Genomic DNA, 22,536 nt, shown 5'->3' on the forward strand with positions numbered 1-22,536 from the left:
CATCACTGCACTGACAGTTGTTTTATGCCATGTGCATGGAATATTTGTAAATTCACAGCAACCATCACTCATGTTTTCTCTGTTCTAATACTTCAAGGGTGGAAGACAAACTTTTTGAAGACTGCATGTTCATTAAAATCCGAACTAATAAAGCTGTACAACTTCATTGAGTCCCTATTCTAATTCTTTAGAAACGTATAGTTACTCAATAAAGCACTTTTTATTTTTTATTTTAACATTATATTTATTAAATACATGTTTGTCTTTCAGTTTCATTTATTTCCAATTCTATAACTGAAGAATATATGCAAAATAATGCACGAAAAAGCACAATATTGTCTTTTCTACTATATATATATATATATATATATATATATATATATACTGCATATTGTATATTTATTTAGTATAGACATACTAAATGTTAATGTCATTTGCATATTTTACTTTTTATATAATGTCTTTTTGATTGCATTGTAGGGAGTGATTTCTCTGGGAGTCCATACAGCCATCCACAATATTCGTCTTATAATGATTCATGGAGATTTCCTAATCCTGGCTTATTAGGTGGGTGTTAATTCTTTAGTTTTTTTTGTATAATTGTAATTTTTATTGATTTTTGTCATGTTTAACCATAACGAAGACCATATAGCTTGGAATAATAATGTCATTGATATTTAAATCTCTGCTAGTTGAGAAAGTATAGACTTTCCACTTGTGAAATAGCCAGACACACAGTACTGGATTTACATCTCAGAAACCTGTAGCCACAGACTGTCTTTCCCCGTTCAAAGAGGCCAGACCTATGGCTTTAATGTGTTTGTTTTCACTATGCTACTTATCATGTATGTAAATAGCACAATAAAGGGACCTAAAACATAACATTTAATATACTAGTTAAAAATTACATAACCCAGTACACACAGACAAACATGTATAATACCAACAGTTGGTCAAACAGTTATCCAAGGAAATCACAGAGAAACGGTACTTAAAGCAGAAAAATACTCAAATTTACAACTGCTTCTCCTGCTAGCATGTCCTTACCCAAAGCTCCAAAAAAACGGCTGAAGGAGGGTATATAATATTGCTGCTATTTGTACCTATGTGCTTTTGCTCAGAAATGTGACATCAAAACAGTATCATCAATTCTCACTGCATCTGCAAAAGTCACTAACACAAAAAATGCATGTATGGAACAATCTCACCCGTTCCTGAAGAAGCCATACAAAGGATGCACTCCACCACTCAGTCATTTAGGACATTCAGAAATTCGGTATAACACTCCATAGACCATTTCTTATTCAGGACCACCTCCCTACGTGTTACATTCCGGGAAAAGGAACTCATCAGGGGATATGAAGGTCAGGTAGCATTCTTGTATGATGGAATACCCAGCCATCAATACTTTCTATCCTGGGTGGAAACTATGCTACTTATCATACTACTGCTCCTGGTATACTTGTAAGCAGGATTAAATGGATGCAACAACACAGACAATGAGGAGACAGTGGTACGTCTGTCTGGTTATAGACTCCTACATAAGTAACAAACAGCCGCACTCAAGATTCAGTGCGCATCATCAATAGTAAAAAGTTGGTCACACAGGGTTAATAGCTGCATTAATGGAGTGCGTTACACCGCAGTCCATTAATGCTGCCATTAACCCTGTGTAAGGGGTGACTGCGGGGAGTAAGGAGCGGCCATTTTTTCCGCCGGACTGTGACGGTCGCTGATTGGTCATAGCTGTTTTGCCGTGACCAATCAGCGACTTGGATTTCCATGACAGACAGAGGCCACGACCAATGAATATCTGTGGCAGACAGACAGAAAGACAGACAGACAGACAGAAAGACGGAAGTGACCCTTAGACAATTATATAATATATATATATAGATATATATATATATATATACAAGTAAGCACTATATTGTGGGTAACAGTAACAGTGTTAATACAGTACATTATGACATAGCAATTTGACTTGTTTATCTAGCAGTTAAATGACTGTTAATGCCTTTATGTCTGAAATTCATGGGTGTCAATCTCAATACTAGGCCTGGCCCCTAGCAAGGGTCACCGTTTTATCCCACTAGGCCCCAAGACCTAGCTATATGAGACACTGGTCATCTACGTTCACTGAAGCACGGCCGCAGCCCACACCCTGTACCGTATGTCTGCGCTGGAAGTAATGGCCCACCCACAGGAATGGTCTTCTGCTACATATCACAGACTTCTACTGGCACAGATCATGGTCTTCTACTGGTGCTGGTTATGGACTTCTACTGGCGCTGGTTATGGACTTCTACTGGCGCTGGTTACAGACTTCTATTGGTGCTGGTCACAGACTTCTACTGGCACGGGGCAAAGATCTTCCTCAAATCTCAAGCCTCCTTCTCCTGCATCTGACCCCTCCCAGTCCTTTCTGTGGTGATGGTGGCTATACGCCCACCTAGCTGCCACACGGCATTGCCCTTGTTCTGCCGCCAACTGCCTCTTTTCGGCCTGGCCAGGCCTTTATCATTAGTAACTGTGACACAGGAATCACCTGACCTGATGTCATCTTTAAACTCTTCCTCGAGGAAAAAGAGCTTCCCATTATTAGATTCCTACTACTGTAATTCTTTTTCCTACTTTCACTTTCACTTTTTGACCAGCAGATGGCAGTGTTTGCTTGCAATTACACAGCTAGGCATCAACTAAAATTGTACTCTTCTCTCTTGTCCACTTCCTTACATACTGATGTACTGCTCATCTGGTTAGTCTTTATACATGACCTATAACATACAAGTGATACAGTGTGTATTCAAGCAGACAGATTTGATCCTATTAGTTTATCTATTGATGTAATGAGTTCAATGAGTCATGTATATGGATTTCATGACCACATGCACACTTGTTGAGCTGTAATCATCTTATCATGTATTGTCTAGTCCATCTCATAATGAAGCTCTTCATTAAAGCATTATTATTGTCCAAAGTTCTTTTTTGGAGTACTACATTCATCATTCTCTATTCACTCTTGCACATGAGTATTCAGCTAGGCAAAGCGTTCACATGTTTTCAGTGGGGAGAAGAGAGAAAACAACTGTGGTGGCTACTTATATCATGCAGAACAAAAGAGTCTGGTTATTAAATTGAAACTGCCTAACTATTAATTCCCCCACATCATCTCTCAGAAGAGAGTTGTTAGACTCCCAAAAATCCATTTGATCGATATTCCTGCTGGATTCAGTGGTTTCGGACAAACTTAATATAATATGTATGGAGACTTCTACTACCCGTGTAGCTCCTGTAGATGATATTCCATGTAGAGTTATCAGGACATTTGGATTTAATGTAATAAAAAGTTTGTAAAAAGGTTTTCAAGAAAGGCATCCAGGTCCTCCTTCAACTTGTTTAGTGAATTAACTATTACAACATGTTGTAGGCAAGAGTTCCATAATCTACCTGCTCGTGCAGTAAATCATTACCTATGATGATGAGTAAGTCTTTCCCTTTAGTCATCGTTGGATTATTAATTCTCTGTACTGTCCATTTATAATATTTGTATTATTTCTATTACATACATAGCTTTCCATTAGACATCTAAAATACAGTATTTTTCTTTACATAGTTCTTCTACTGCATATACAGTACAGACCAAAAGTTTGGACACACCTTCTCATTTAAAGATTTTTCTGTATTTTCATGACTATGAAAATTGTACATTCACACGGAAGACTATGAATTAACACATGTGAAATTATATACTTAGCAAAAAAGTGTGAAACAACTGAAATTATGTCTTATATTCTAGGTTCTTCAAAGTAGCCAACTTTTGCTTTGATGAATGCTTTGCACACTCTTGGCATTCTCTTGATGAGCTTCAAGAGGTAGTCAGCGGGAATAGTCTTTCAACAATCTTGAAGGAGTTTCCAGAGATGCTTAGCACTTGTTGGCCATTTTGCCTTCACTCTGCGGTCCAGCTCACCCCAAACCATCTCGATTGGGTTCAGGTCTGGTGACTGTCGAGGCCAGATCATCTGGCGTAGCACCCCATCACTCTCCTTCTTGGTCAAATAGCCCTTACACAGCCCGAAGATGTGTTTGGGGTCATTTGTCCTGTTGAAAAATAAATGATTGTCCAACTAAGGCTACGTTCACACTAGCGTTCGGCTAGTGTGCGTCGCGCTAGCATCGGGCGACGCAGCGGCGACGCACGCGTCATGCGCCCCTATGTTTAACATGGGGGACGCATGCGTTTTTGCTTGTTGCGTTTTCCGACACGTGCGTCTTTTTTGACGCTAGCGTCGGACCAAGAAAACGCAACAAGTTGCATTTTTCTTGCGTCCGATTTTCGTCAAAAAACGACGCACGCGTCGAAAAACGCAGCGTTTTTGCGTGCGTTTGCACGCGTTTTTCAGTGCGTTGTGCGTCGCGTCGCCGACGCAGCGGCGCACAACGCTAGTGTGAACGTAGCCTAAATGCAAACTGGATGGAATAGCATGCCGCTGCAAGATGCTGTGGTAGCCATGCTGGTTCAGTATGCCTTTAATTTTGAATAAATCCCCAACAGTGTCACCAGCAAAGCACCCCCACACCATCACACCTCCTCTGCCATGCTTCATGGTGGGAACCACGCATGTAGAGTCCATCCGTTCACCTTTTCTGCGTCACACAATGACATGGTGGTTGGACCCAAAGATCTCAAATTTGGACTCATCAGACCAAAGCACAGATTTCCAATCATCTAATGTCCATTCCTTGTGTTCTTTAGCCCAAACAAGTCTCTTCTGATTGTTGGCTGTCCTTAGCAGTGGTTTCCTAGCAGCTATTTTACCATGAAGGCCTGCTGCACAAAGTCTCCTCTTAACAGTTGTTGTAGAGATGTGTCTGCTGCTAGAACTCTGTGTGGCATTTACCTGGTCTCTAATCTGAGCTGCTGTTAACCTGAAATTTCTGAGGCTGGTGACTCGGATAAACTTATCCTCAGAAGCAGAGGTATCTCTTGGTCTTCCTTTCCTGGGACGGTCCTCATGTGAGCCAGTTTCTTTGTAGCGCTTGATGATTTTTGCCACTGCACTTGGGGACACTTTCAAAGTTTGCCCAATTTTTTGGACCGACTGACCTTCATTTCTTAAAGTAATGATGGCCACTCGTTTTTCTTTACTTAGCTGCTTTTTTCTTGCCATAATACAAATTCTAACAGTCTATTCAGTAGGACTATCAGCTGTGTATCCACCAGACTTCTGCACAACACAACTGATGTTCCCAACCCCATTTATAAGGCAAGAAATCCCACTTATTAAACCTGACATGGCACAACTGTGAAGTGAGAACCATTCCCGGTGACTACCTCTTGAAGCTCATCATGAGAATGCCAAGAGTGTGCAAAGCAGTCATCAAAGCAAAAGGTGGCTCCTTTGAAGAATCTAGAATATAAGACATAATTTCAGTTGTTTCACACTTTTTTGTTAAGTATATCATTCCACATGTGTTAATTCATAGTTTTCATGCCTTCAGTGTGAATGTACAATTTTCATAGTTATGAAAATACAGAAAAATCTTTAAAATCTTTAAATGAGAAAGTGTGTCCAAACTTTTGGTCTGTACTGTATATATATATATATATATATATATATATATATACCGTATATACTCGAGTATAAGCCGAGATTTTCAGCCCAAATTTTTGGGCTGAAAGTGCCCCTCTCAGCTTATACTCGAGTCACGGTCAGCGGCAGGGTCGGCGGGTGAGGGGGAGAGAGGTCTGTCGCATACTTACCTGCTTCCGGTGCTCCTGGCGCTGTCCCTGCCTGTCCCATGGTCTTCGGGTGCCGCCGCTCTTCCCCTGTTCAGCAGTCACGTTGTACCGCTCATTAAAGTTATGAATATGGACTCCACTCCCACAGGGGTGGAGCCGCATATTCATTCCTCTAATGAGCGGTAATGGTGACCGCTGACAGAGGAAGAGGCTGCAGTGCCCGGAGACCATCAGTCCGGGATAAGGAGCCAGGGACGCCGGGAGCAGGTAAGTATGTCATATTTACCTGTCCGCGTTCTACATGCCGGGCGCCGCTCAGTCTTCCTGTCCTCTTGCTCTGACTGTTCAGGTCAGAGGGCGCGATGACGTACTAGTGTGTGTGCCGCCCTCTGCCTGAACAGTCAGTACGGAGAGATGGGACGCTGAGGAGCTGCGGGCAGCAAGAGAGGTGAGTATGTCATTTTTTTTATTGCAGCAGCAGCATTATATATGGGGCACAGCTTTATATGGCACTTCTATGGAGCAATAATGAACGGTACAGAGCATTATATATGGGGCACAGCTTTATATGGAGCATCTTATGAGGTAATAATGAACGGTACAGAGCATTGTATATGGCACAGCTTTATATGGAGCATCTTATGGGGTAATAATGAATGGTACAGAGCATTATATGGGCCACAGCTTTATATGGAGCATCTTATGGGGTAATAATGAATGGTACAGAGCATTATATGGGCCACAGCTTTATATGGAGCATCTTATGGGGTAATAATGAATGGTACAGAGCATTATATGGGCCACAGCTTTATATGGAGCATCTTATGGGGCAATAATGAACAGTATGGAGCATTATAAGTGTCACAATTGATGTCTCAATTAATTTTATTTTTATTGGTATCTATTTTTATTTTTGAAATTCTGCTGCATTTCCACCCTAGGCTTATACTCGAGTCAATAAGTGGCAAAATTAGGGGGGTCGGCTTATACTCGGGTCGGCTTAGACTCGAGTATATACGGTATACAAGTATATATTTGTGTGTATATACAAAAATATATGTTTATATAAAAAAATGAAATCTATTAATTCAGCCAGCATGTATATTTTTCAAGCAAGCCATTTTATCAACCTTTGCTTTTTTCAGCATCAATCATTGATTCATAGGATGCATAATTTTGTACTTAATTGCATCTAGCTAGTTATTTTACATCTGAGTTGTCCAATAGGAACAAGGCTGGATCACATAAGCAGTACAATAACCCATGCATTCCATACAGAGCAGATGGCGAATATACAAATCTTTAATGCCACCTCGAAATCTGGGTGATTAATAAATACCCCCTGAGTTTAATTACCTAATTAAGTAGAAATTTAAATATATCTCAATGAATTCAAAGAGGTTTCCAGTTGACACATTTTTGATAAATCATATTTTCTCTATAATAGTATAATATTTCAAATTTTATTATATTTTATAACTTAACTTCATCCTACTTTTGTGTGAAAAACCTCTGTACATTACCAGCAATACAATGCCTATGGCAATATGTTCAGACAGATTCTTTGTTCAAGTAAAATGCATATGTTAGTAATGAAAGACTGAATTAGGAGAGTGAACCTTAACCTCTTCTCATAGTTATTGCCACACAAGCGTTTATTGTTGAGACATCTTCAACACTTATCAAAGGAAAATACGCTTAACACCTTTAACACGCCTGTCAAAAATTAGTCCACTTTGACTTTGCATAAAATAATTAGGATTTTTTTCTGCATAATTTGCACAAATGAGATAAGTAAAACTTCCAATTAATTGTCATCACTTGGCTACATTATTATCATTGCCTAAGAGGTTTCAAGATTTATTGGAAGGCAAAAACTATGGGATCTAATTTTGGGTACATTCAATTTATTTTTCATAAAAGAGATTACCAAGTATATTTTAAAATAATAATAATAATAATAATAATAAAAATCTTTAGCTTCAAAAGTCATCAGCGTTTATAACTTTCCTCTTGCAATTGAATTTCGGTTTACAATATGCCTGTACTACAATTCTAATATTATACTATGACTTGAACAATGTAAACATGTAAAATCAATCAATAGCAAAAAAAATAAATAATACAAACATATTTTCTCTGCAAGGGATATTACTGTTTTCGTTTCAAATCTAATTGGTTGCTAAGAAAATTACTAATTTTTCTTGTTCTGATCGACAGCCCTTTATTAAAATATAGGACATTTTAAATGCATTTTTGCAGAACTGCAGCTAGAACATGCTTCATCTATAAAATGTCCCTTTATATGAAATCCTTCAAGTGCTACTGATGTAACTAAGTTGCTGAAGTGTGGAAAAGCTTTGATTTAAGGTGATGTTGTTGCTGGAGGCCAATAGCCTCCATGTAAATTGGTAATGGTCTGGGAGGAAGCACAGTCTTTCTGCACGATATTTTTAAGGCTGGTTAACACACATGCTGAACCTCGATAATGGCAAGTGTTGGCTAATGAAGAAAAATGATTCAATTTCATGCTGGTTTGTTCTAAGAATCTCTCTACCATTCTCCTCATTACTTCCTAACTTGATGTTCAACATAGAAGATTTTATTTGATAAAATGTTGCTGTCCTTTGCAGTAAATGTAACTTGTGCAATTGAAATGTCACAGATCGACACATCTAAGATTTTCGTTGGACGATAACAAATATACAAAATAACTCATATATAGTCATCAATTACTGTAAATACAGTGGATACAATAAACCGGGGAGGATTTACACAATGCATTGGAGTGATCTAAATGTTACATTGCTTTACACGCATATAGATCATTTGGCATTTTATGTTGCATTTAGGTCATGCTTCATTCTAACATTCCGCACCCCTTATCATTGAGGGAACAGATTCTTGTTGAACAAGATATTGAAAGTGTCTAAAAAAATGCAAACATGGTGGAAGTCATGAAAGACAGATTTTTGGTCCATACCTGGATATAGCTACATACACCCTATAAACAGGCCTTAGGTGCCTTAAAATGGCTAAAATGATTAATAAACAGGCTGCTCTACCAAAAGGTATCTGTTGTTTTACATCCTTGTTAGTATTATAGAGTTTTGTCCTCACTCAGCTACGGTTGACATAGGCACAGGAAGCGGTTTCATTAAAATGTCCAGGCTGGTTTATTAGAACTGCATAAACTGCTCAGCATAGGCAAACAAAAAAAACAGCCTTCTATGACACAAAGTGAAAAAAAACAGAAAGTAAAAAGTCCATTTTGTAGTGCGGGTTCACCCGCTCAGGTCAGAGTCCTTACGCAAACACACTGGAGGCCTCCACACGTCCAGACACAGACACTGAATGAGACACTTGGTCTCCATTTTATCTGCCAAACCATGTCCCAAGGTGGGGATATAGGAGCAGTCATTCCCACCCATCTCTTTTGGCTGCTCATAAAACCCGGCCCTGTTACGCCCTATTAACTCTCTAAGTACTGTACGTCCTGGAGCATGCTTTCCCGTGCTTACATCACCAAAGCTACCAACCTTGATGATAAATATCTCCCCTCAAGGACCGGTCCATCGGCCATCTTACAGTATTTATAGCTAATATACCAGAAATTTAGAAATTTCAGAATATATACTAGGCCTAATTTTAGACACATGCTTCCTGTTCTACTCAGAAGACACTTTTTTTTTAGTAGTCTCCTTACCACAGGCAGAGTTACACCTCGTGCATTTGATAACATTCGATCCACCATTCACAATCGGTGATATAACAGCCCAACTAATTTCCCTCCTTTCACAGTTCTATGCAAATAGGAATAAATGCAAAGACATGAGCCAGAACATAAGTTGATATAACTGCAATGTTTATAAGCACATTCACACAGTGGCCATTTAACATACAAAAGCTAAGATAAAAACAAAATGAGCATATACCCTGTAGTAAGTATATAATTATAGTATATAGTGTAATAGTAATAGTGCATTTAAATAACATAGAGTACTTGGTTAACACTATTTTGATCAAAAGAAAGCATAAAAGCCATCCCACCACTTCAGGACAGTCCTGTCTCCAGTATTAAAACCTCACTTTGTCTCAGCTGACATCAATTTAGATGTGGGCAGAACGGGACACAGGCCCAACTGTTCAGACACCTGGCCAAGGGAAGTTATATAGATGGAATGCCTACCTCAAAAAAAGGGAGCCATGACCTGTTTGTACAAAGGATAAAAGGTGAGGTTTTAATACTAGAGATAGCACAGTACCGATTGGGCACAGCTTGTCGTAGGGGAATGGTTTTTACGCTTTTTTGATCGTGCTCTTTATATATGTGCTTCCATGCATATAGGGTCTGAAACTGTTTTTTTGCTTTCAATGTCCATTTGTGAACAGGAAATATGAGTCTGATATTATGCTTAGTGGCCAGTAAGAGAATTGCAAGATTTTTCTTTTTTTTATATACAGTTGATAGTAATATAATAAATAAAAACCTAATTTCAATAATGTTTTCTCTATAAGCTAATTGTATGGGATGTCATATATTTCTTAACTCAAAAAGATAGTTATATTGGATAAAAAAAAGTCTAAGAGGAGAATTCATCAAGATTGGTGTTTCATATTCCAGTCTTGATAAGCAGTCCGCTGAGGTATAATGTACCAAATTCGTTAGGAAGCACATGCCTTTTACCCACTTTCCAACATTAGGATGTGAATTAACATCCTCGGAAGCTGAGCCCCCTCCACACACATTAGATGCTGCTGGCTATATTACATAGTTAGCATCTGTCTGTTAACTGACAGCTGGATTTACACAGAACGTTCATTGGTGCTTGCGCACATCGGCTTTCATTGCCCCCATGACATGATTGCAGTGGACCTCTGGGTTACCATGGTAGATGGGGGCCTGCTGAAAGGCCCTGTTACTGCTTTCTTGCTATTCTCATGAAGTTCAGCTACAAACTGAAGCGGAGCTCGAAAGCTGTCCATTATTTTCAATACATATTGCAATACCATAATATTGCAGTATATATAATCACAGGTTCAAGTTCATTAAGTGGACTAAAAACAATAAAACATTTTTTTAACCACTTCCCGACCCATGACGCCACGTAGGCGTCATGAAAGTCGGTGCCATTCCGAAAGATCGCGTCCCTGCAGGCCGGGTGAAAGGGTTAACTCCCATTTCACCCGATCTGCAGGGACAGGGGGAGTGGTAGTTTAGCCCAGGGGGGGTGGCTTCACCCTCTTATGGCTACGATCGCTCTGATTGGCTGTTGAAAGTGAAACTGCCAATCAGAGCGATTTGTAATATTTCACCTATTATAACGGGTGAAATATTACAATCCAGCCATGGCCGATGCTGAAATATCATCGGCCATGGCTGGAAATACTAATGTGCCCCCACCCCACCCCACCGATCGCCCCCCCAGCCCCCCGATCTGGCCGGTACACTGCTCCGGCTCCCCTCCGTCCAGTGCTCCGCTCCCCCCGTGCTCTTGTCCGCTCCCCCCGTGCTCCAATCACCCCCCCGTGCTCCGATCACCCCCCTGCACTCCGATCCACCCCCCCGGTGCTCCGTTCCACCCCCCCGTGCTCCGTTCCAGCCCCCCGTGCTCCGTTCCACGCCCCCCGTTCTCCGTTCCACCCCTCCCGCGCTCCGATTCCCCCCCGTGCTCCGATCCCCCCCCCGTGGTCCCCCCCACCCCATCATACTTACCGATCCAGCCGGGGTCCCGTCCGTCTTCTCCCTGGGCGCCGCCATCTTCCAAAATGGCGGGCGCATACGCAGTGCGCCCGCCGAATCTGCCGGCCGGCAGATTCGTTCCAAAGTGCATTTTGATCACTGAGATAGATTATATCTCAGTGATCAAAATAAAAAAAATAATAAATGACCCCCCCCCCTTTGTCACCCCCATAGGTAGGGACAATAAAAAAATTAAGAAATTTTTTTTTTTCCACTAATGTTAGAATAGGGTTAGGGGTAGGGTTAGGGCTAGGGTTAGGGTTAGGGCTAGGGGTATGGTTAGGGGTAGGGTTAGGGCTAGGGTTAGGGTTAGGGGTAGGGTTAGGGGTAGGGTTAGGGGTAGGGTTAGGGCTAGGGTTAGGGTTTCGGTATGTGCACACGTATTCTGTTCCTCTGCGGATTTTTCCGCTGCGGATTTGATAAATTCGCAGTGCTAAACCGCTGCGGATTTATGGCGGATTTACCACGTTTTTTTCTGCGCATTTCACTGCGGTTTTACAACTGCGATTTTCTATTGGAGCAGTTGTAAAACCGCTGCGGAATCCGCACAAAGAAGTGACATGCTGCGGAATGTAAACCGCTGCGTTTCCGTGCAGTTTTTCCGCAGCATGTGTACAGCGATTTTTGTTTCCCGTAGGTTTACATTGAACTGTAAACTCATGGGAAACTGCTGCGGATCTGCAGCGTTTTCCGCAGCGTGTGCACATACCATTAGAATTAGGCTATGTGAACACTGTGCGGATTTGGCTGCGGATTGGCCGCTGCGGATTCGCAGCAGTGTTCCATCAGGTTTACAGTACCATGTAAATATATGAAAAACCAAATCCGCTGTGCCCATGGTGCGGAAAATACCGCGCGGAAACGCTGCGTTGTATTTTCCGCAGCATGTCAATTCTTTGTGCGGATTCCGCAGCGTTTTACACCTGTTCCTCAATAGGAATCCGCAGGTGAAATCCGCACAAAAAACACTGGAAATCCGCGGAAAATCCGCAGGTAAAACGCAGTGCCTTTTACCCGTGGATTTTTCAAAAATGGTGCGGAAATTTCTCACACGAATCCGCAACGTGGGCACATAGCCTTAGGGTTAGGGTTGGAATTAGGGTTGTGGTTAGGGTTAGGGGTGTGTTGGGGTTAGGGTTGTGGTTAGGGGTGTGTTGGGGTTAGGGTTGTGATTAGGGTTATGGCTACAGTTGGGATTAGGGTTAGGGGTGTGTTGGGGTTAGTGTTGGAGGTAGAATTGAGGGGTTACCACTGTTTAGGCACATCAGGGGTCTCCAAACGCAACATGGCGCCACCATTGATTCCAGCCAATCTCGTATTCAAAAAGTCAAATGGTGCTCCCTCACTTCCGAGCCCTGACGTGTGCCCAAACAGTGGTTTACCCCCACATATGGGGTACCAGCATACTCAGGACAAACTGCGCAACAATTACTGGGGTCCAATTTCTCCTGTTACCCTTGTGAATCTAAAAAAATGCTTGCTAAAACATAATTTTTGAGGAAAGAAAAATGATTTTTTATTTTCACGGCTCTGCGTTGTAAACGTCTGTGAAGCACTTGGGGGTTCAAAGTGCTCACCACCAAAATGGGGTCACTTGTGGGGGTTTCTACTGTACAGGCACACCAGGGGCTCTGCAAACGCAACGTGACACCCGCAGACCATTCCATCAAAGTCTGCATTTCAAAAGTCACTACTTCCCTTCTGAGCCCCGACGTGTGCCCAAACAGTGGTTTACCCCCACTCATGGGGTATCAGCGTACTCAGGAGAAACTGGACAACAACTTTTGGGGTCCAATTTCTCCTGTAATACTTAGGAAAATAAAAAATTCTGGGCTAAATAATTATTTTTGAGGAAAGAAAACGTATTTATTATTTTCACGGCTCTGCATTATAAACTTCTATGAAGCACTTGGGGGTTCAAAGTGCTCACCACACATCTAGATAAGTTCCTTTCGGGGTCTAGTTTCCAAAATGGGGTCACTTGTGGGGGGTTTCTACTGTTTAGGCACATCAGGGGCTCTGCAAACGCAACGTGACGCCCGCAGAGCATTCCATCAAAGTCTGCATTTCAAAACGTCACTACTTCAATTTCAAGCCCCGGCATGTGCCCAAACAGTAGTTTACCCCCACATATGGGGTATCACCGTACTCAGGAGAAACTGGACAACAAATATTGGGGTCAAATTTTTCCTGTTACCCTTGGGAAAATAAAAGATTCTGGGCTAAATAATTATTTTTGAGGAAAGAAAACGTATTTATTATTTTCACAGCTCTGCATTATAAACTTCTATGAAGCACTTGGGGGTTCAAAGTGCTCACCACACATCTAGATAAGTTCCTTTCGGGGTCTAGTTTCCAAAATGGGGTCACTTGTGGGGGGTTTCTACTGTTAAGCCACATCAGGGGCTCTGCAAACGCAACGTGACGCCCACAGAGCATTCCATCAAAGTCTGCATTTCAAAACATCACTACTTCACTTCCGAGCCTCGGCATGTGCCCAAACAGTGGTTTACCCCCACATATGGGGTATCAGCGTACTCAGGAGAAACTGGACAACAACTTTTGGGGTCCAATTTCTTCTGTAACCCTTGGGAAAATAAAAAATTCTGGGCTAAATAATTATTTTTGAAGAAAGAAAACGTATTTATTATTTTCACGGCTCTGCATTATAAACTTCTATGAAGCACTTGGGGGTTCAAAGTGCTCACCACACATCTAGATAAGTTCCTTTCGGGGTCTAGTTTCCAAAATGGGGTCACTTGTGGGGGGTTTCTACTGTTAAGCCACATCAGGGGCTTTGCAAACGCAACGTGACGCCCACAGAGCATTCCATCAAAGTCTGCATTTCAAAACGTCACTACTTCACTTCCGAGCCCCGGCATGTGCCCAAACAGTGATTTACCCCCACATATGGGGTATCAGCGTACTCAGGAGAAACTGGACAACAACTTTTGGGGTCAAATTTCTCCTGTAACCCTTGGGAAAATAAAAAATTGCAGGCTAAAAGATCAATTTTGAGAAAATAATTTTTTTTTTTTATTTTCATGGCTCTGCGTTATAAACTTCTGTGAAGCACTTGGGGGTTCAAAGTCCTCACCACACATCTAGATTAGTTCCTTTGGGGGTCTAGTTTCCAAAATGGTGTCATTTCTGGGGGATCTCCAATGTTTAAGCACACAGGGGTTCTCCAAACGTGACATGGTGTCCGCTAATGATTGGAGCTAATTTTCCATTTAAAAAGCCAAATGGCGTGCCATCCCTTCCGAGCCCTGCCGTGCGCCCAAACAGTGGTTTACCCCCACATATGGGGTATCAGCGTACTCAAGACAAACTGGACAACAATATTTGGGGTCCAATTTCTCCCATTATCCTTGGCAAAATAGGAAATTCCAGGCTAAAAAATCATTTTTGAGGAAAGAAAAATTATTTTTTATTTTCATGGCTCTGCGTTATAAACTTCTGTGAAGCACCTGGGGGTTTAAAGTGCTCAATATGCATCTAGGTAAGTTCCTTGGGGGGTCTAGTTTCCAAAATAGGGTCACTTGTGGGGGAGCTCCAATGTTTAGGCACACAGGGGCTCTCCAAACGCGACATGGTGTCCGCTAACAATTGGAGCTAATTTTCCATTCAAAAAGTCAAATGGCGCGCCTTCCCTTCCGAGCCCTGCCGTGTGCCCAAACAGTGGTTTACCCCCACTTGTGAGGTATTGGTGTACTCAGGAGAAATTGCCCAACACATTTTAGGATCCATTTTATCCTACTGCCCATGTGAAAATGAAAAAATTGAGGCGAAAAGAATTTTTTTGTGAAAAAAAAGTACTTTTTCATTTTTACAGATCAATTTGTGAAGCACCTGAGGGTTTAAAGTGCTCACTAGGCATCTAAATAAGTTCCTTGGGGGGTCTAGTTTCCAAAATGGGGTCACTTGTGGGGGAGCGCCAATGTTTAGGCACACAGGAGCTATCCAAACGCGACATGGTGTCCGCTAACGATGGAAATAATTTTTCATTCAAAAAGTCAAATGGCGCTCCTTCCCTTCCGAGCCTTACCATGTGCCCAACCAGTGGTTTACCCCCACTTGTGAGGTATTGGTGTACTCAGGAGAAATTGCCCAACACATTTTAGGATCCATTTTATCCTGTTGCCCATGTGAAAATGAAAAAATTGAGGCTAAAAGAATTTTTTTGTGAAAAAAAAGTACTTTTTCATTTTTACGGATCAATTTGTGAAGCACCTGGGGGTTCAAAGTGCTCACTATGCTCATCTAGATAAGTTCCTTGGGGCGTCTAGTTTCCAAAATGGGGTCACTTGTGGGGGAGCTCCAATTTTTAGGCACACGGGGGCTCTCCAAACGTGACATGGTGTCCGCTAAAGAGTGGAGCCAATTTTTGATTCAAAAAGTCAAATGGCGCTCCTTCCCTTCCAAGCCCTGCCGTGCGCCCAAACAGTGGTTTACCCCCACATATGAGGTATCAGCGTACTCAGGACAAATTGGACAACAACTTTCGTGGTTCAGTTTCTCCTTTTACCATTGGGAAAATAAAAAAATTGTTGCTAAAAGATAATTTTTGTGACTAAAAAGTTAAATGTTCATTTTTTCCTTCCATGTTGCTTCTGCTGCTGTGAAGCACCTGAAGGGTTAATAAACTTCTTGAATGTGGTTTTGAGTACTTTGAGGGGTGCAGTTTTTAGAATGGTGTCACTTTTGGGTATTTTCAGCCATATAGACCCCTCAAACTGACTTCAAATGTGAGGTGGTCCCTAAAAAAAATGGTTTTGTAAATTTCGTTGTAAAAATGACAAATCGCTGGTCAAATTTTAACCTCTATAACTTCCTAACAAAAAAAAATTTTGTTTCCAAAATTGTGCTGATGTAAAGTAAACATGTGGGAAATGTTATTTATTAACTATTTTGTGTCACATATCTCTCTGGTTTAACAGAATAAAAATTCAAAATGTGAAAATTGCGAAATTTTCAAAATTTTCGCCAAATTTCCGTTTTTATCACAAATAAACGCATAATTTATTGACCTAAATTTACCACTAACATGAAGCCCAATATGTCACGAAAAAACAATCTCAGAACCGCTAGGATCCGTTGAAGCGTTCCTGAGTTATTACCTCATAAAGGGACACTGGTCAGAATTGCAAAAAACGGCAAGGTCTTTAAGGTCAAAATAGGCTGGGTCATGAAGGGGTTAGATATGAAAATATTTAAAATCACCCAAATTTTCACTTGTTAAAAATAAATAAAAAATAAAAAATAAATAATAGTATTTGGTAGCACCATCTCTGAAAAAGTCCCAGCTACCAAAATATCTAATGAATTAACCTCTGTAATATTGACCGATTTTTTTAGCATTTTATCCCACTTCTTTCCCATTTTTCAGTACATTATATGACAAAATGAGTGATGCCATTCAAAAATATAGCTTGTCCTGTAAAAATAAAGCCATACATCTTTGTGAATGGAAAAATAAAAAAAAGTTATAGCTCTTGGAAGAAAGTTAGGATAATACGAATGCATAAAACTGAAAAATTCCCTGGTCCTTTAAGGGTTACTGAACTTAGTGAATCTGCCTAGCTGCTTGGGTGCCAGAGCCAGAAATGTTTGCATGTCATGAGCCAGAGTACATTTCTACTAGAATGTATGCCACTTTCTGGTGTATTTATAGTGAATCTATTAGGCTCCGCTACCTAGTCCTTCCCACTAACAATGCGTGACACAAAAAGTTACTAATTTCTAAGTGTCAAGTTTTGGCCCTAAAGTGATACAGTCCCCCCTATTTTTTTTCTAGGAACAGTTCTACCGTTGTCCATTGTTTGTTTTTAGCATTCAAGTGAATTGTGTTGAGTTTCAATGTTAGACTGCCGACACAAAAAAGTCTGCTGTGAAAAAAGACCCTTTTTTGATCTTCGATATCACTTTTAAAGGAAACCAATTATTTGCTAATGATCTAATATATAATTGCCTAGAATACTACTTCCTGCAATTTGTGCCAACTTCCGTGGCTTTGTCCGGAGCTAATGTCCGGAGCTAATGTCCGGAGCTAATGTCCGGAGCTAATTGTTGTGAATTCTGTGGCTGAGTTCACTTCTGTGGTCACAAGTGGTATTGCAGTCTCTGGGCTTCCTCCCTCAGGTGTTTTGGTGAGCTCGTTGGCTGCCTTGCTATTTAGCTCCACCTGAGTCTGTCTTCCTTGCTCCTTGTCAATGTTCCAGTGTTGGATCTGAGCTACTGCATCTTTCCTTGGGCCTGCTGCTCTGCTAGATAAGTGCTTCTAGTTTGTTTTCTGTTTTTTTCTGTCCAGCTTGCTATTGTCTTTTGCTGGAAGCTCTGAGAAGCAGAGGGGTGCACCGCCGTGCTGTTAGTTCGGCACGGTGGGTCTTTTTGCCCCTTTGCGTGGTTTTCGTTTTAGGGTTTTTTGTAGACTGCATAGTTCTCTTTGCTATCCTCGCTCTGTCTAGAATATCGGGCCTCACTTTGCTGAATCTATTTCATTCCTACGTTTGTCTTTTCATCTTGCTAACAGTCATTATATGTGGGGGGCTGCCTATTCCTTTGGGGTATTTCTCTGAGGTAAGTCAGGCTTGTATTTCTATCTTCAGGCTAGTCAGCTCCTCAGGCAGTGCCGAGTTGCATAGGTAGTTGTTAGGCGCAATCCACTGCTGCTTATAGTTGTGTGAGGATAGATTAGGTACTGCGGTCTACAGAGATTCCACGTCTCAGAGCTCGTCCTATTGTTTTTGGTTATTGCCAGATCTCTGTATGTGCGCTGATTACTGCACGCTGTGTTGTCTGATTGCCGGCCATAACAGTACAAGGAGCCCACCAATGATTCCCAATAGAGGGAAAAAAGAAATCCTGACAGCATTTTTTTTTCTTAGCTCTGTCTTCAGTCTTTTTTTTCCCCTAGACATTAGAGTGCTTCAGGACACAGCTGTGGACATGGATATTCAGGCTCTGTGCTCCTCAATGGATAATCTCGTTGTAAATGTACAAAAGATTCAAGATACTATTGATCAGAAATCGATGCTAGAACCAAGAATTCCGATTCCTGATTTGTTTTTTGGTGACAGAACTAAGTTCCTGAGCTTCAGAAATAATTGTAAGCTATTTTTGGCCTTGAAACCTCATTCTTCTGGTAATCCTATTCAACAGGTTTTGATTATTATTTCTTTTTTGCGCGGCGACCCACAGGACTGGGCGTTTTCTCTTGCACCAGGAGATTCTGCATTGAGTAATGTTGATGCATTTTTCCTGGCGCTCGGATTGCTTTACGATGAGCCTAATTCAGTGGATCAGGCTGAGAAAAATCTGCTGGCTTTATGCCAGGGTCAGGATGATGTAGAAGTATATTGTCAGAAATTTAGGAAATGGTCAGTACTCACTCTGTGGAATGAATCTGCACTAGCGGCTTTGTTCAGAAAGGGTCTCTCTGAAGCTCTTAAGGATGTAATGGTGGGATTTCCTATGCCTGCTGGTTTGAATGAGTCTATGTCCTTGGCCATTCAGATCGGTCGTCGCTTGCGCGAGCGTAAATCTGTGCACCATCTGGCGGTACTGCCTGAGAGTAAACCTGAGCCTATGCAGTGCGACAGGACTATGACTAAAGTAGAACGGCAAGAACACAGACGTCTGAACAGACTGTGTTTCTATTGTGGTGATTCTACTCATGCTATTTCTAATTGTCCTAAACGCACTAGGCGGTTCGATAGCTCTGCCGTTATTGGTACTGTACAGTCCAAATTCCTTTTGTCCATTACCTTAATGTGCTCTTTGTCATCGTATTCTGTCATGGCGTTTGTGGATTCAGGCGCTGCCCTGAATCTGATGGATTTGGATTATGCTAAACGTTGTGGATTTTTCTTGGAGCCTTTGCGGTGTCCTATTCCGTTGAGAGGAATTGATGCTACACCTTTGGCCAAGAATAAGCCTCAGTACTGGGCCCAGCTGACCATGTGCATGGCTCCTGCACATCAGGAAGTTATTCGCTTTCTGGTACTGCATAATTTGCATGATGTGGTCGTGTTGGGGTTGCCATGGCTACAAACCCATAATCCAGTATTGGATTGGAACTCTATGTCGGTAACCAGCTGGGGTTGTCAGGGAGTACATGGTGATGTTCCATTTTTGTCAATTTCGTCATCCATTCCTTCTGACATTCCAGAGTTCTTGTCGGACTTTCAGGATGTATTTGAAGAGTCCAAGTCTGATGCCCTACCTCCGCATAGGAATTGTGATTGTGCTATCGATTTGATTCCTGGTAGTAAATTCCCTAAGGGTCGTTTATTTAATTTGTCCGTACCTGAACACACCGCTATGCGCAGTTATGTGAAGGAGTCCCTGGAGAAGGGACATATTCGCCCATCGTCGTCACCATTGGGAGCAGGGTTCTTTTTTGTAGCCAAGAAGGATGGTTCGCTAAGACCGTGTATTGATTACCGCCTTCTTAATAAGATCACTGTTAAGTTTCAGTATCCCTTGCCATTGATTTCTGACTTGTTTGCTCGGATTAAGGGGGCTAGTTGGTTTACTAAGATTGATCTTCGTGGTGCGTATAATCTGGTGAGAATAAGGCAGGGAGATGAATGGAAAACGGCATTTAATACGCCCGAGGGTCATTTTGAGTATCTGGTGATGCCGTTCGGACTTGCCAATGCTCCATCTGTTTTTCAGTCTTTTATGCATGACATTTTCCGTGAGTATCTGGATAAATTCTTGATTGTTTACTTGGATGACATTTTGATCTTCTCAGATGATTGGGAGTCTCATGTGAAGCAAGTCAGAATGGTTTTCCAGGTACTGCGTGCTAATTCCTTGTTCGTGAAGGGATCAAAGTGTCTCTTCGGTGTGCAGAAAGTTTCATTTTTGGGGTTCATCTTTTCCCCTTCTACTATCGAGATGGATCCGGTTAAGGTTCAGGCCATCCAGGATTGGACTCAGCCGACATCTCTAAAAAGTCTGCAGAAATTCCTGGGCTTTGCTAATTTTTATCGTCGCTTCATCTGTAATTTTTCTAGCATTGCCAGACCATTGACCGATTTGACCAAGAAGGGTGCTGATTTGGTTAATTGGTCTTCTGCTGCCGTGGAAGCTTTTCAGGAGTTGAAGCGTCGTTTTTGCTGTGCCCCTGTGTTGTGTCAACCTGATGTTTCTCTTCCGTTCCAGGTCGAGGTTGATGCTTCTGAGATTGGTGCAGGGGCGGTTTTGTCACAGAGAGGTTCTGGTTGCTCAGTGTTCAAACCATGTGCTTTCTTTTCCAGGAAATTTTCTGCTGCTGAGCGTAATTATGATGTGGGCAACCGAGAGTTGCTGGCCATGAAGTGGGCATTCGAGGAGTGGCGTCATTGGCTTGAGGGTGCTAAGCATCGCGTGGTGGTATTGACTGATCATAAGAACTTGACTTATCTCGAGTCTGCCAAGCGCTTGAATCCTAGACAGGCCCGTTGGTCGTTATTTTTTGCTCGTTTTGATTTTGTGATTTCATACCTTCCGGGCTCTAAAAATGTGAAGGCGGATGCTCTGTCTAGGAGTTTTGTGCCCGACTCTCCGGGGTTATCTGAGCCGGCGAGTATCCTCAAGGAAGGAGTCATTGTGTCTGCCATCTCCCCTGATTTGCGGAGAGTGTTGCAGAAATTTCAGGCTAATAAACCTGATCGTTGTCCGGCCGAGAAACTGTTCGTCCCTGATAGGTGGACTAGTAAAGTTATCTCTGAACTTCATTGTTCGGTGCTGGCCGGTCATCCAGGAATCTTTGGTACCAGGGAGTTGGTTGCTAGATCCTTCTGGTGGCCATCTCTGTCACGGGATGTGCGTGCTTTTGTGCAGTCCTGTGGAATTTGTGCTAGGGCTAAGCCCTGCTGTTCACGTGCCAGTGGGTTGCTTTTGCCCTTGCCGGTCCCGAAGAGGCCTTGGACACATATTTCGATGGATTTCATTTCTGACCTTCCCGTTTCTCAAAAAATGTCGGTCATTTGGGTGGTCTGTGATCGCTTTTCTAAAATGGTCCATCTGGTGCCCTTGGTTAAATTGCCTTCCTCCTCTGATTTGGTGCCTTTGTTCTTCCAGCATGTGGTTCGTTTACATGGCATTCCTGAGAATATTGTTTCTGACAGAGGTTCCCAGTTTGTCTCGAGGTTCTGGCGAGCCTTTTGTGGTAGGATGGGCATTGACCTATCTTTCTCCTCGGCCTTCCATCCTCAGACTAATGGCCAGACCGAACGAACCAATCAGACCTTGGAAACATATCTGAGATGTTTTGTTTCCACTGACCAGGATGATTGGGTGTCATTTTTGCCGTTGGCTGAGTTCGCCCTTAATAATCGGGCCAGCTCGGCTACCTTGGTCTCTCCATTTTTCTGCAATTCTGGGTTCCATCCTCGTTTCTCTTCAGGACAGGTTGAGTCTTCGGACTGTCCTGGTGTGGATTCTGTGGTGGACAGGTTGCAGCAGATCTGGACTCAGGTAGTGGACAATTTGACCTTGTCCCAGGAGAAGGCTCAGCTTTTCGCTAATCGCAGACGCCGTGTGGGACCCCGACTTCGTGTTGGGGATTTGGTTTGGTTATCTTCTCGTCATATTCCTATGAAGGTTTCCTCTCCTAAATTTAAACCTCGTTTTATTGGTCCGTATAGGATTTCTGAGATTCTCAATCCGGTGTCTTTTCGTCTGACCCTCCCAGACTCCTTTTCCATACATAATGTATTCCATAGGTCGTTGTTGAGGAGATACGTGGCACCTATGGTTCCATCTGTGGAGCCTCCTGCCCCTGTTTTGGTGGAGGGGGAATTGGAGTATATTGTGGAGAAGATTTTGGATTCTCGTGTCTCTAGACGGAAACTCCAGTATCTGGTCAAATGGAAGGGTTATGCTCAGGAAGATAATTCCTGGGTTTTTGCCTCTGATGTCCATGCCCCAGATCTTGTTCGTGCCTTTCATGTGGCTCATCCTGGTCGGCCTGGGGGTTCTGGTGAGGGTTCGGTGACCCCTCCTCAAGGGGGGGGTACTGTTGTGAATTCTGTGGCTGAGTTCACTTCTGTGGTCA

General features: G+C 42.2%; 1 protein-coding gene across 2 annotated transcripts in view; it reads left to right on the forward strand.

Annotated features, from left to right (window-relative positions):
- Positions 1 to 22,536, forward strand: part of PAX5 (paired box 5) — a 517,932-nt gene that overhangs the window by 489,934 nt on the left and 5,462 nt on the right. For both annotated transcript variants that reach the window (XM_069767486.1, XM_069767494.1), the window contains one exon: positions 481 to 567. In XM_069767486.1, the coding sequence (XP_069623587.1) occupies positions 481 to 567 (87 nt within the window). The remainder of the gene's footprint in view (positions 1 to 480; positions 568 to 22,536) is intronic.

This window comes from Ranitomeya imitator, chromosome 1 (genome assembly GCF_032444005.1).
Source record: "Ranitomeya imitator isolate aRanImi1 chromosome 1, aRanImi1.pri, whole genome shotgun sequence".
Taxonomy (NCBI): Eukaryota; Metazoa; Chordata; class Amphibia; order Anura; family Dendrobatidae; genus Ranitomeya; species Ranitomeya imitator.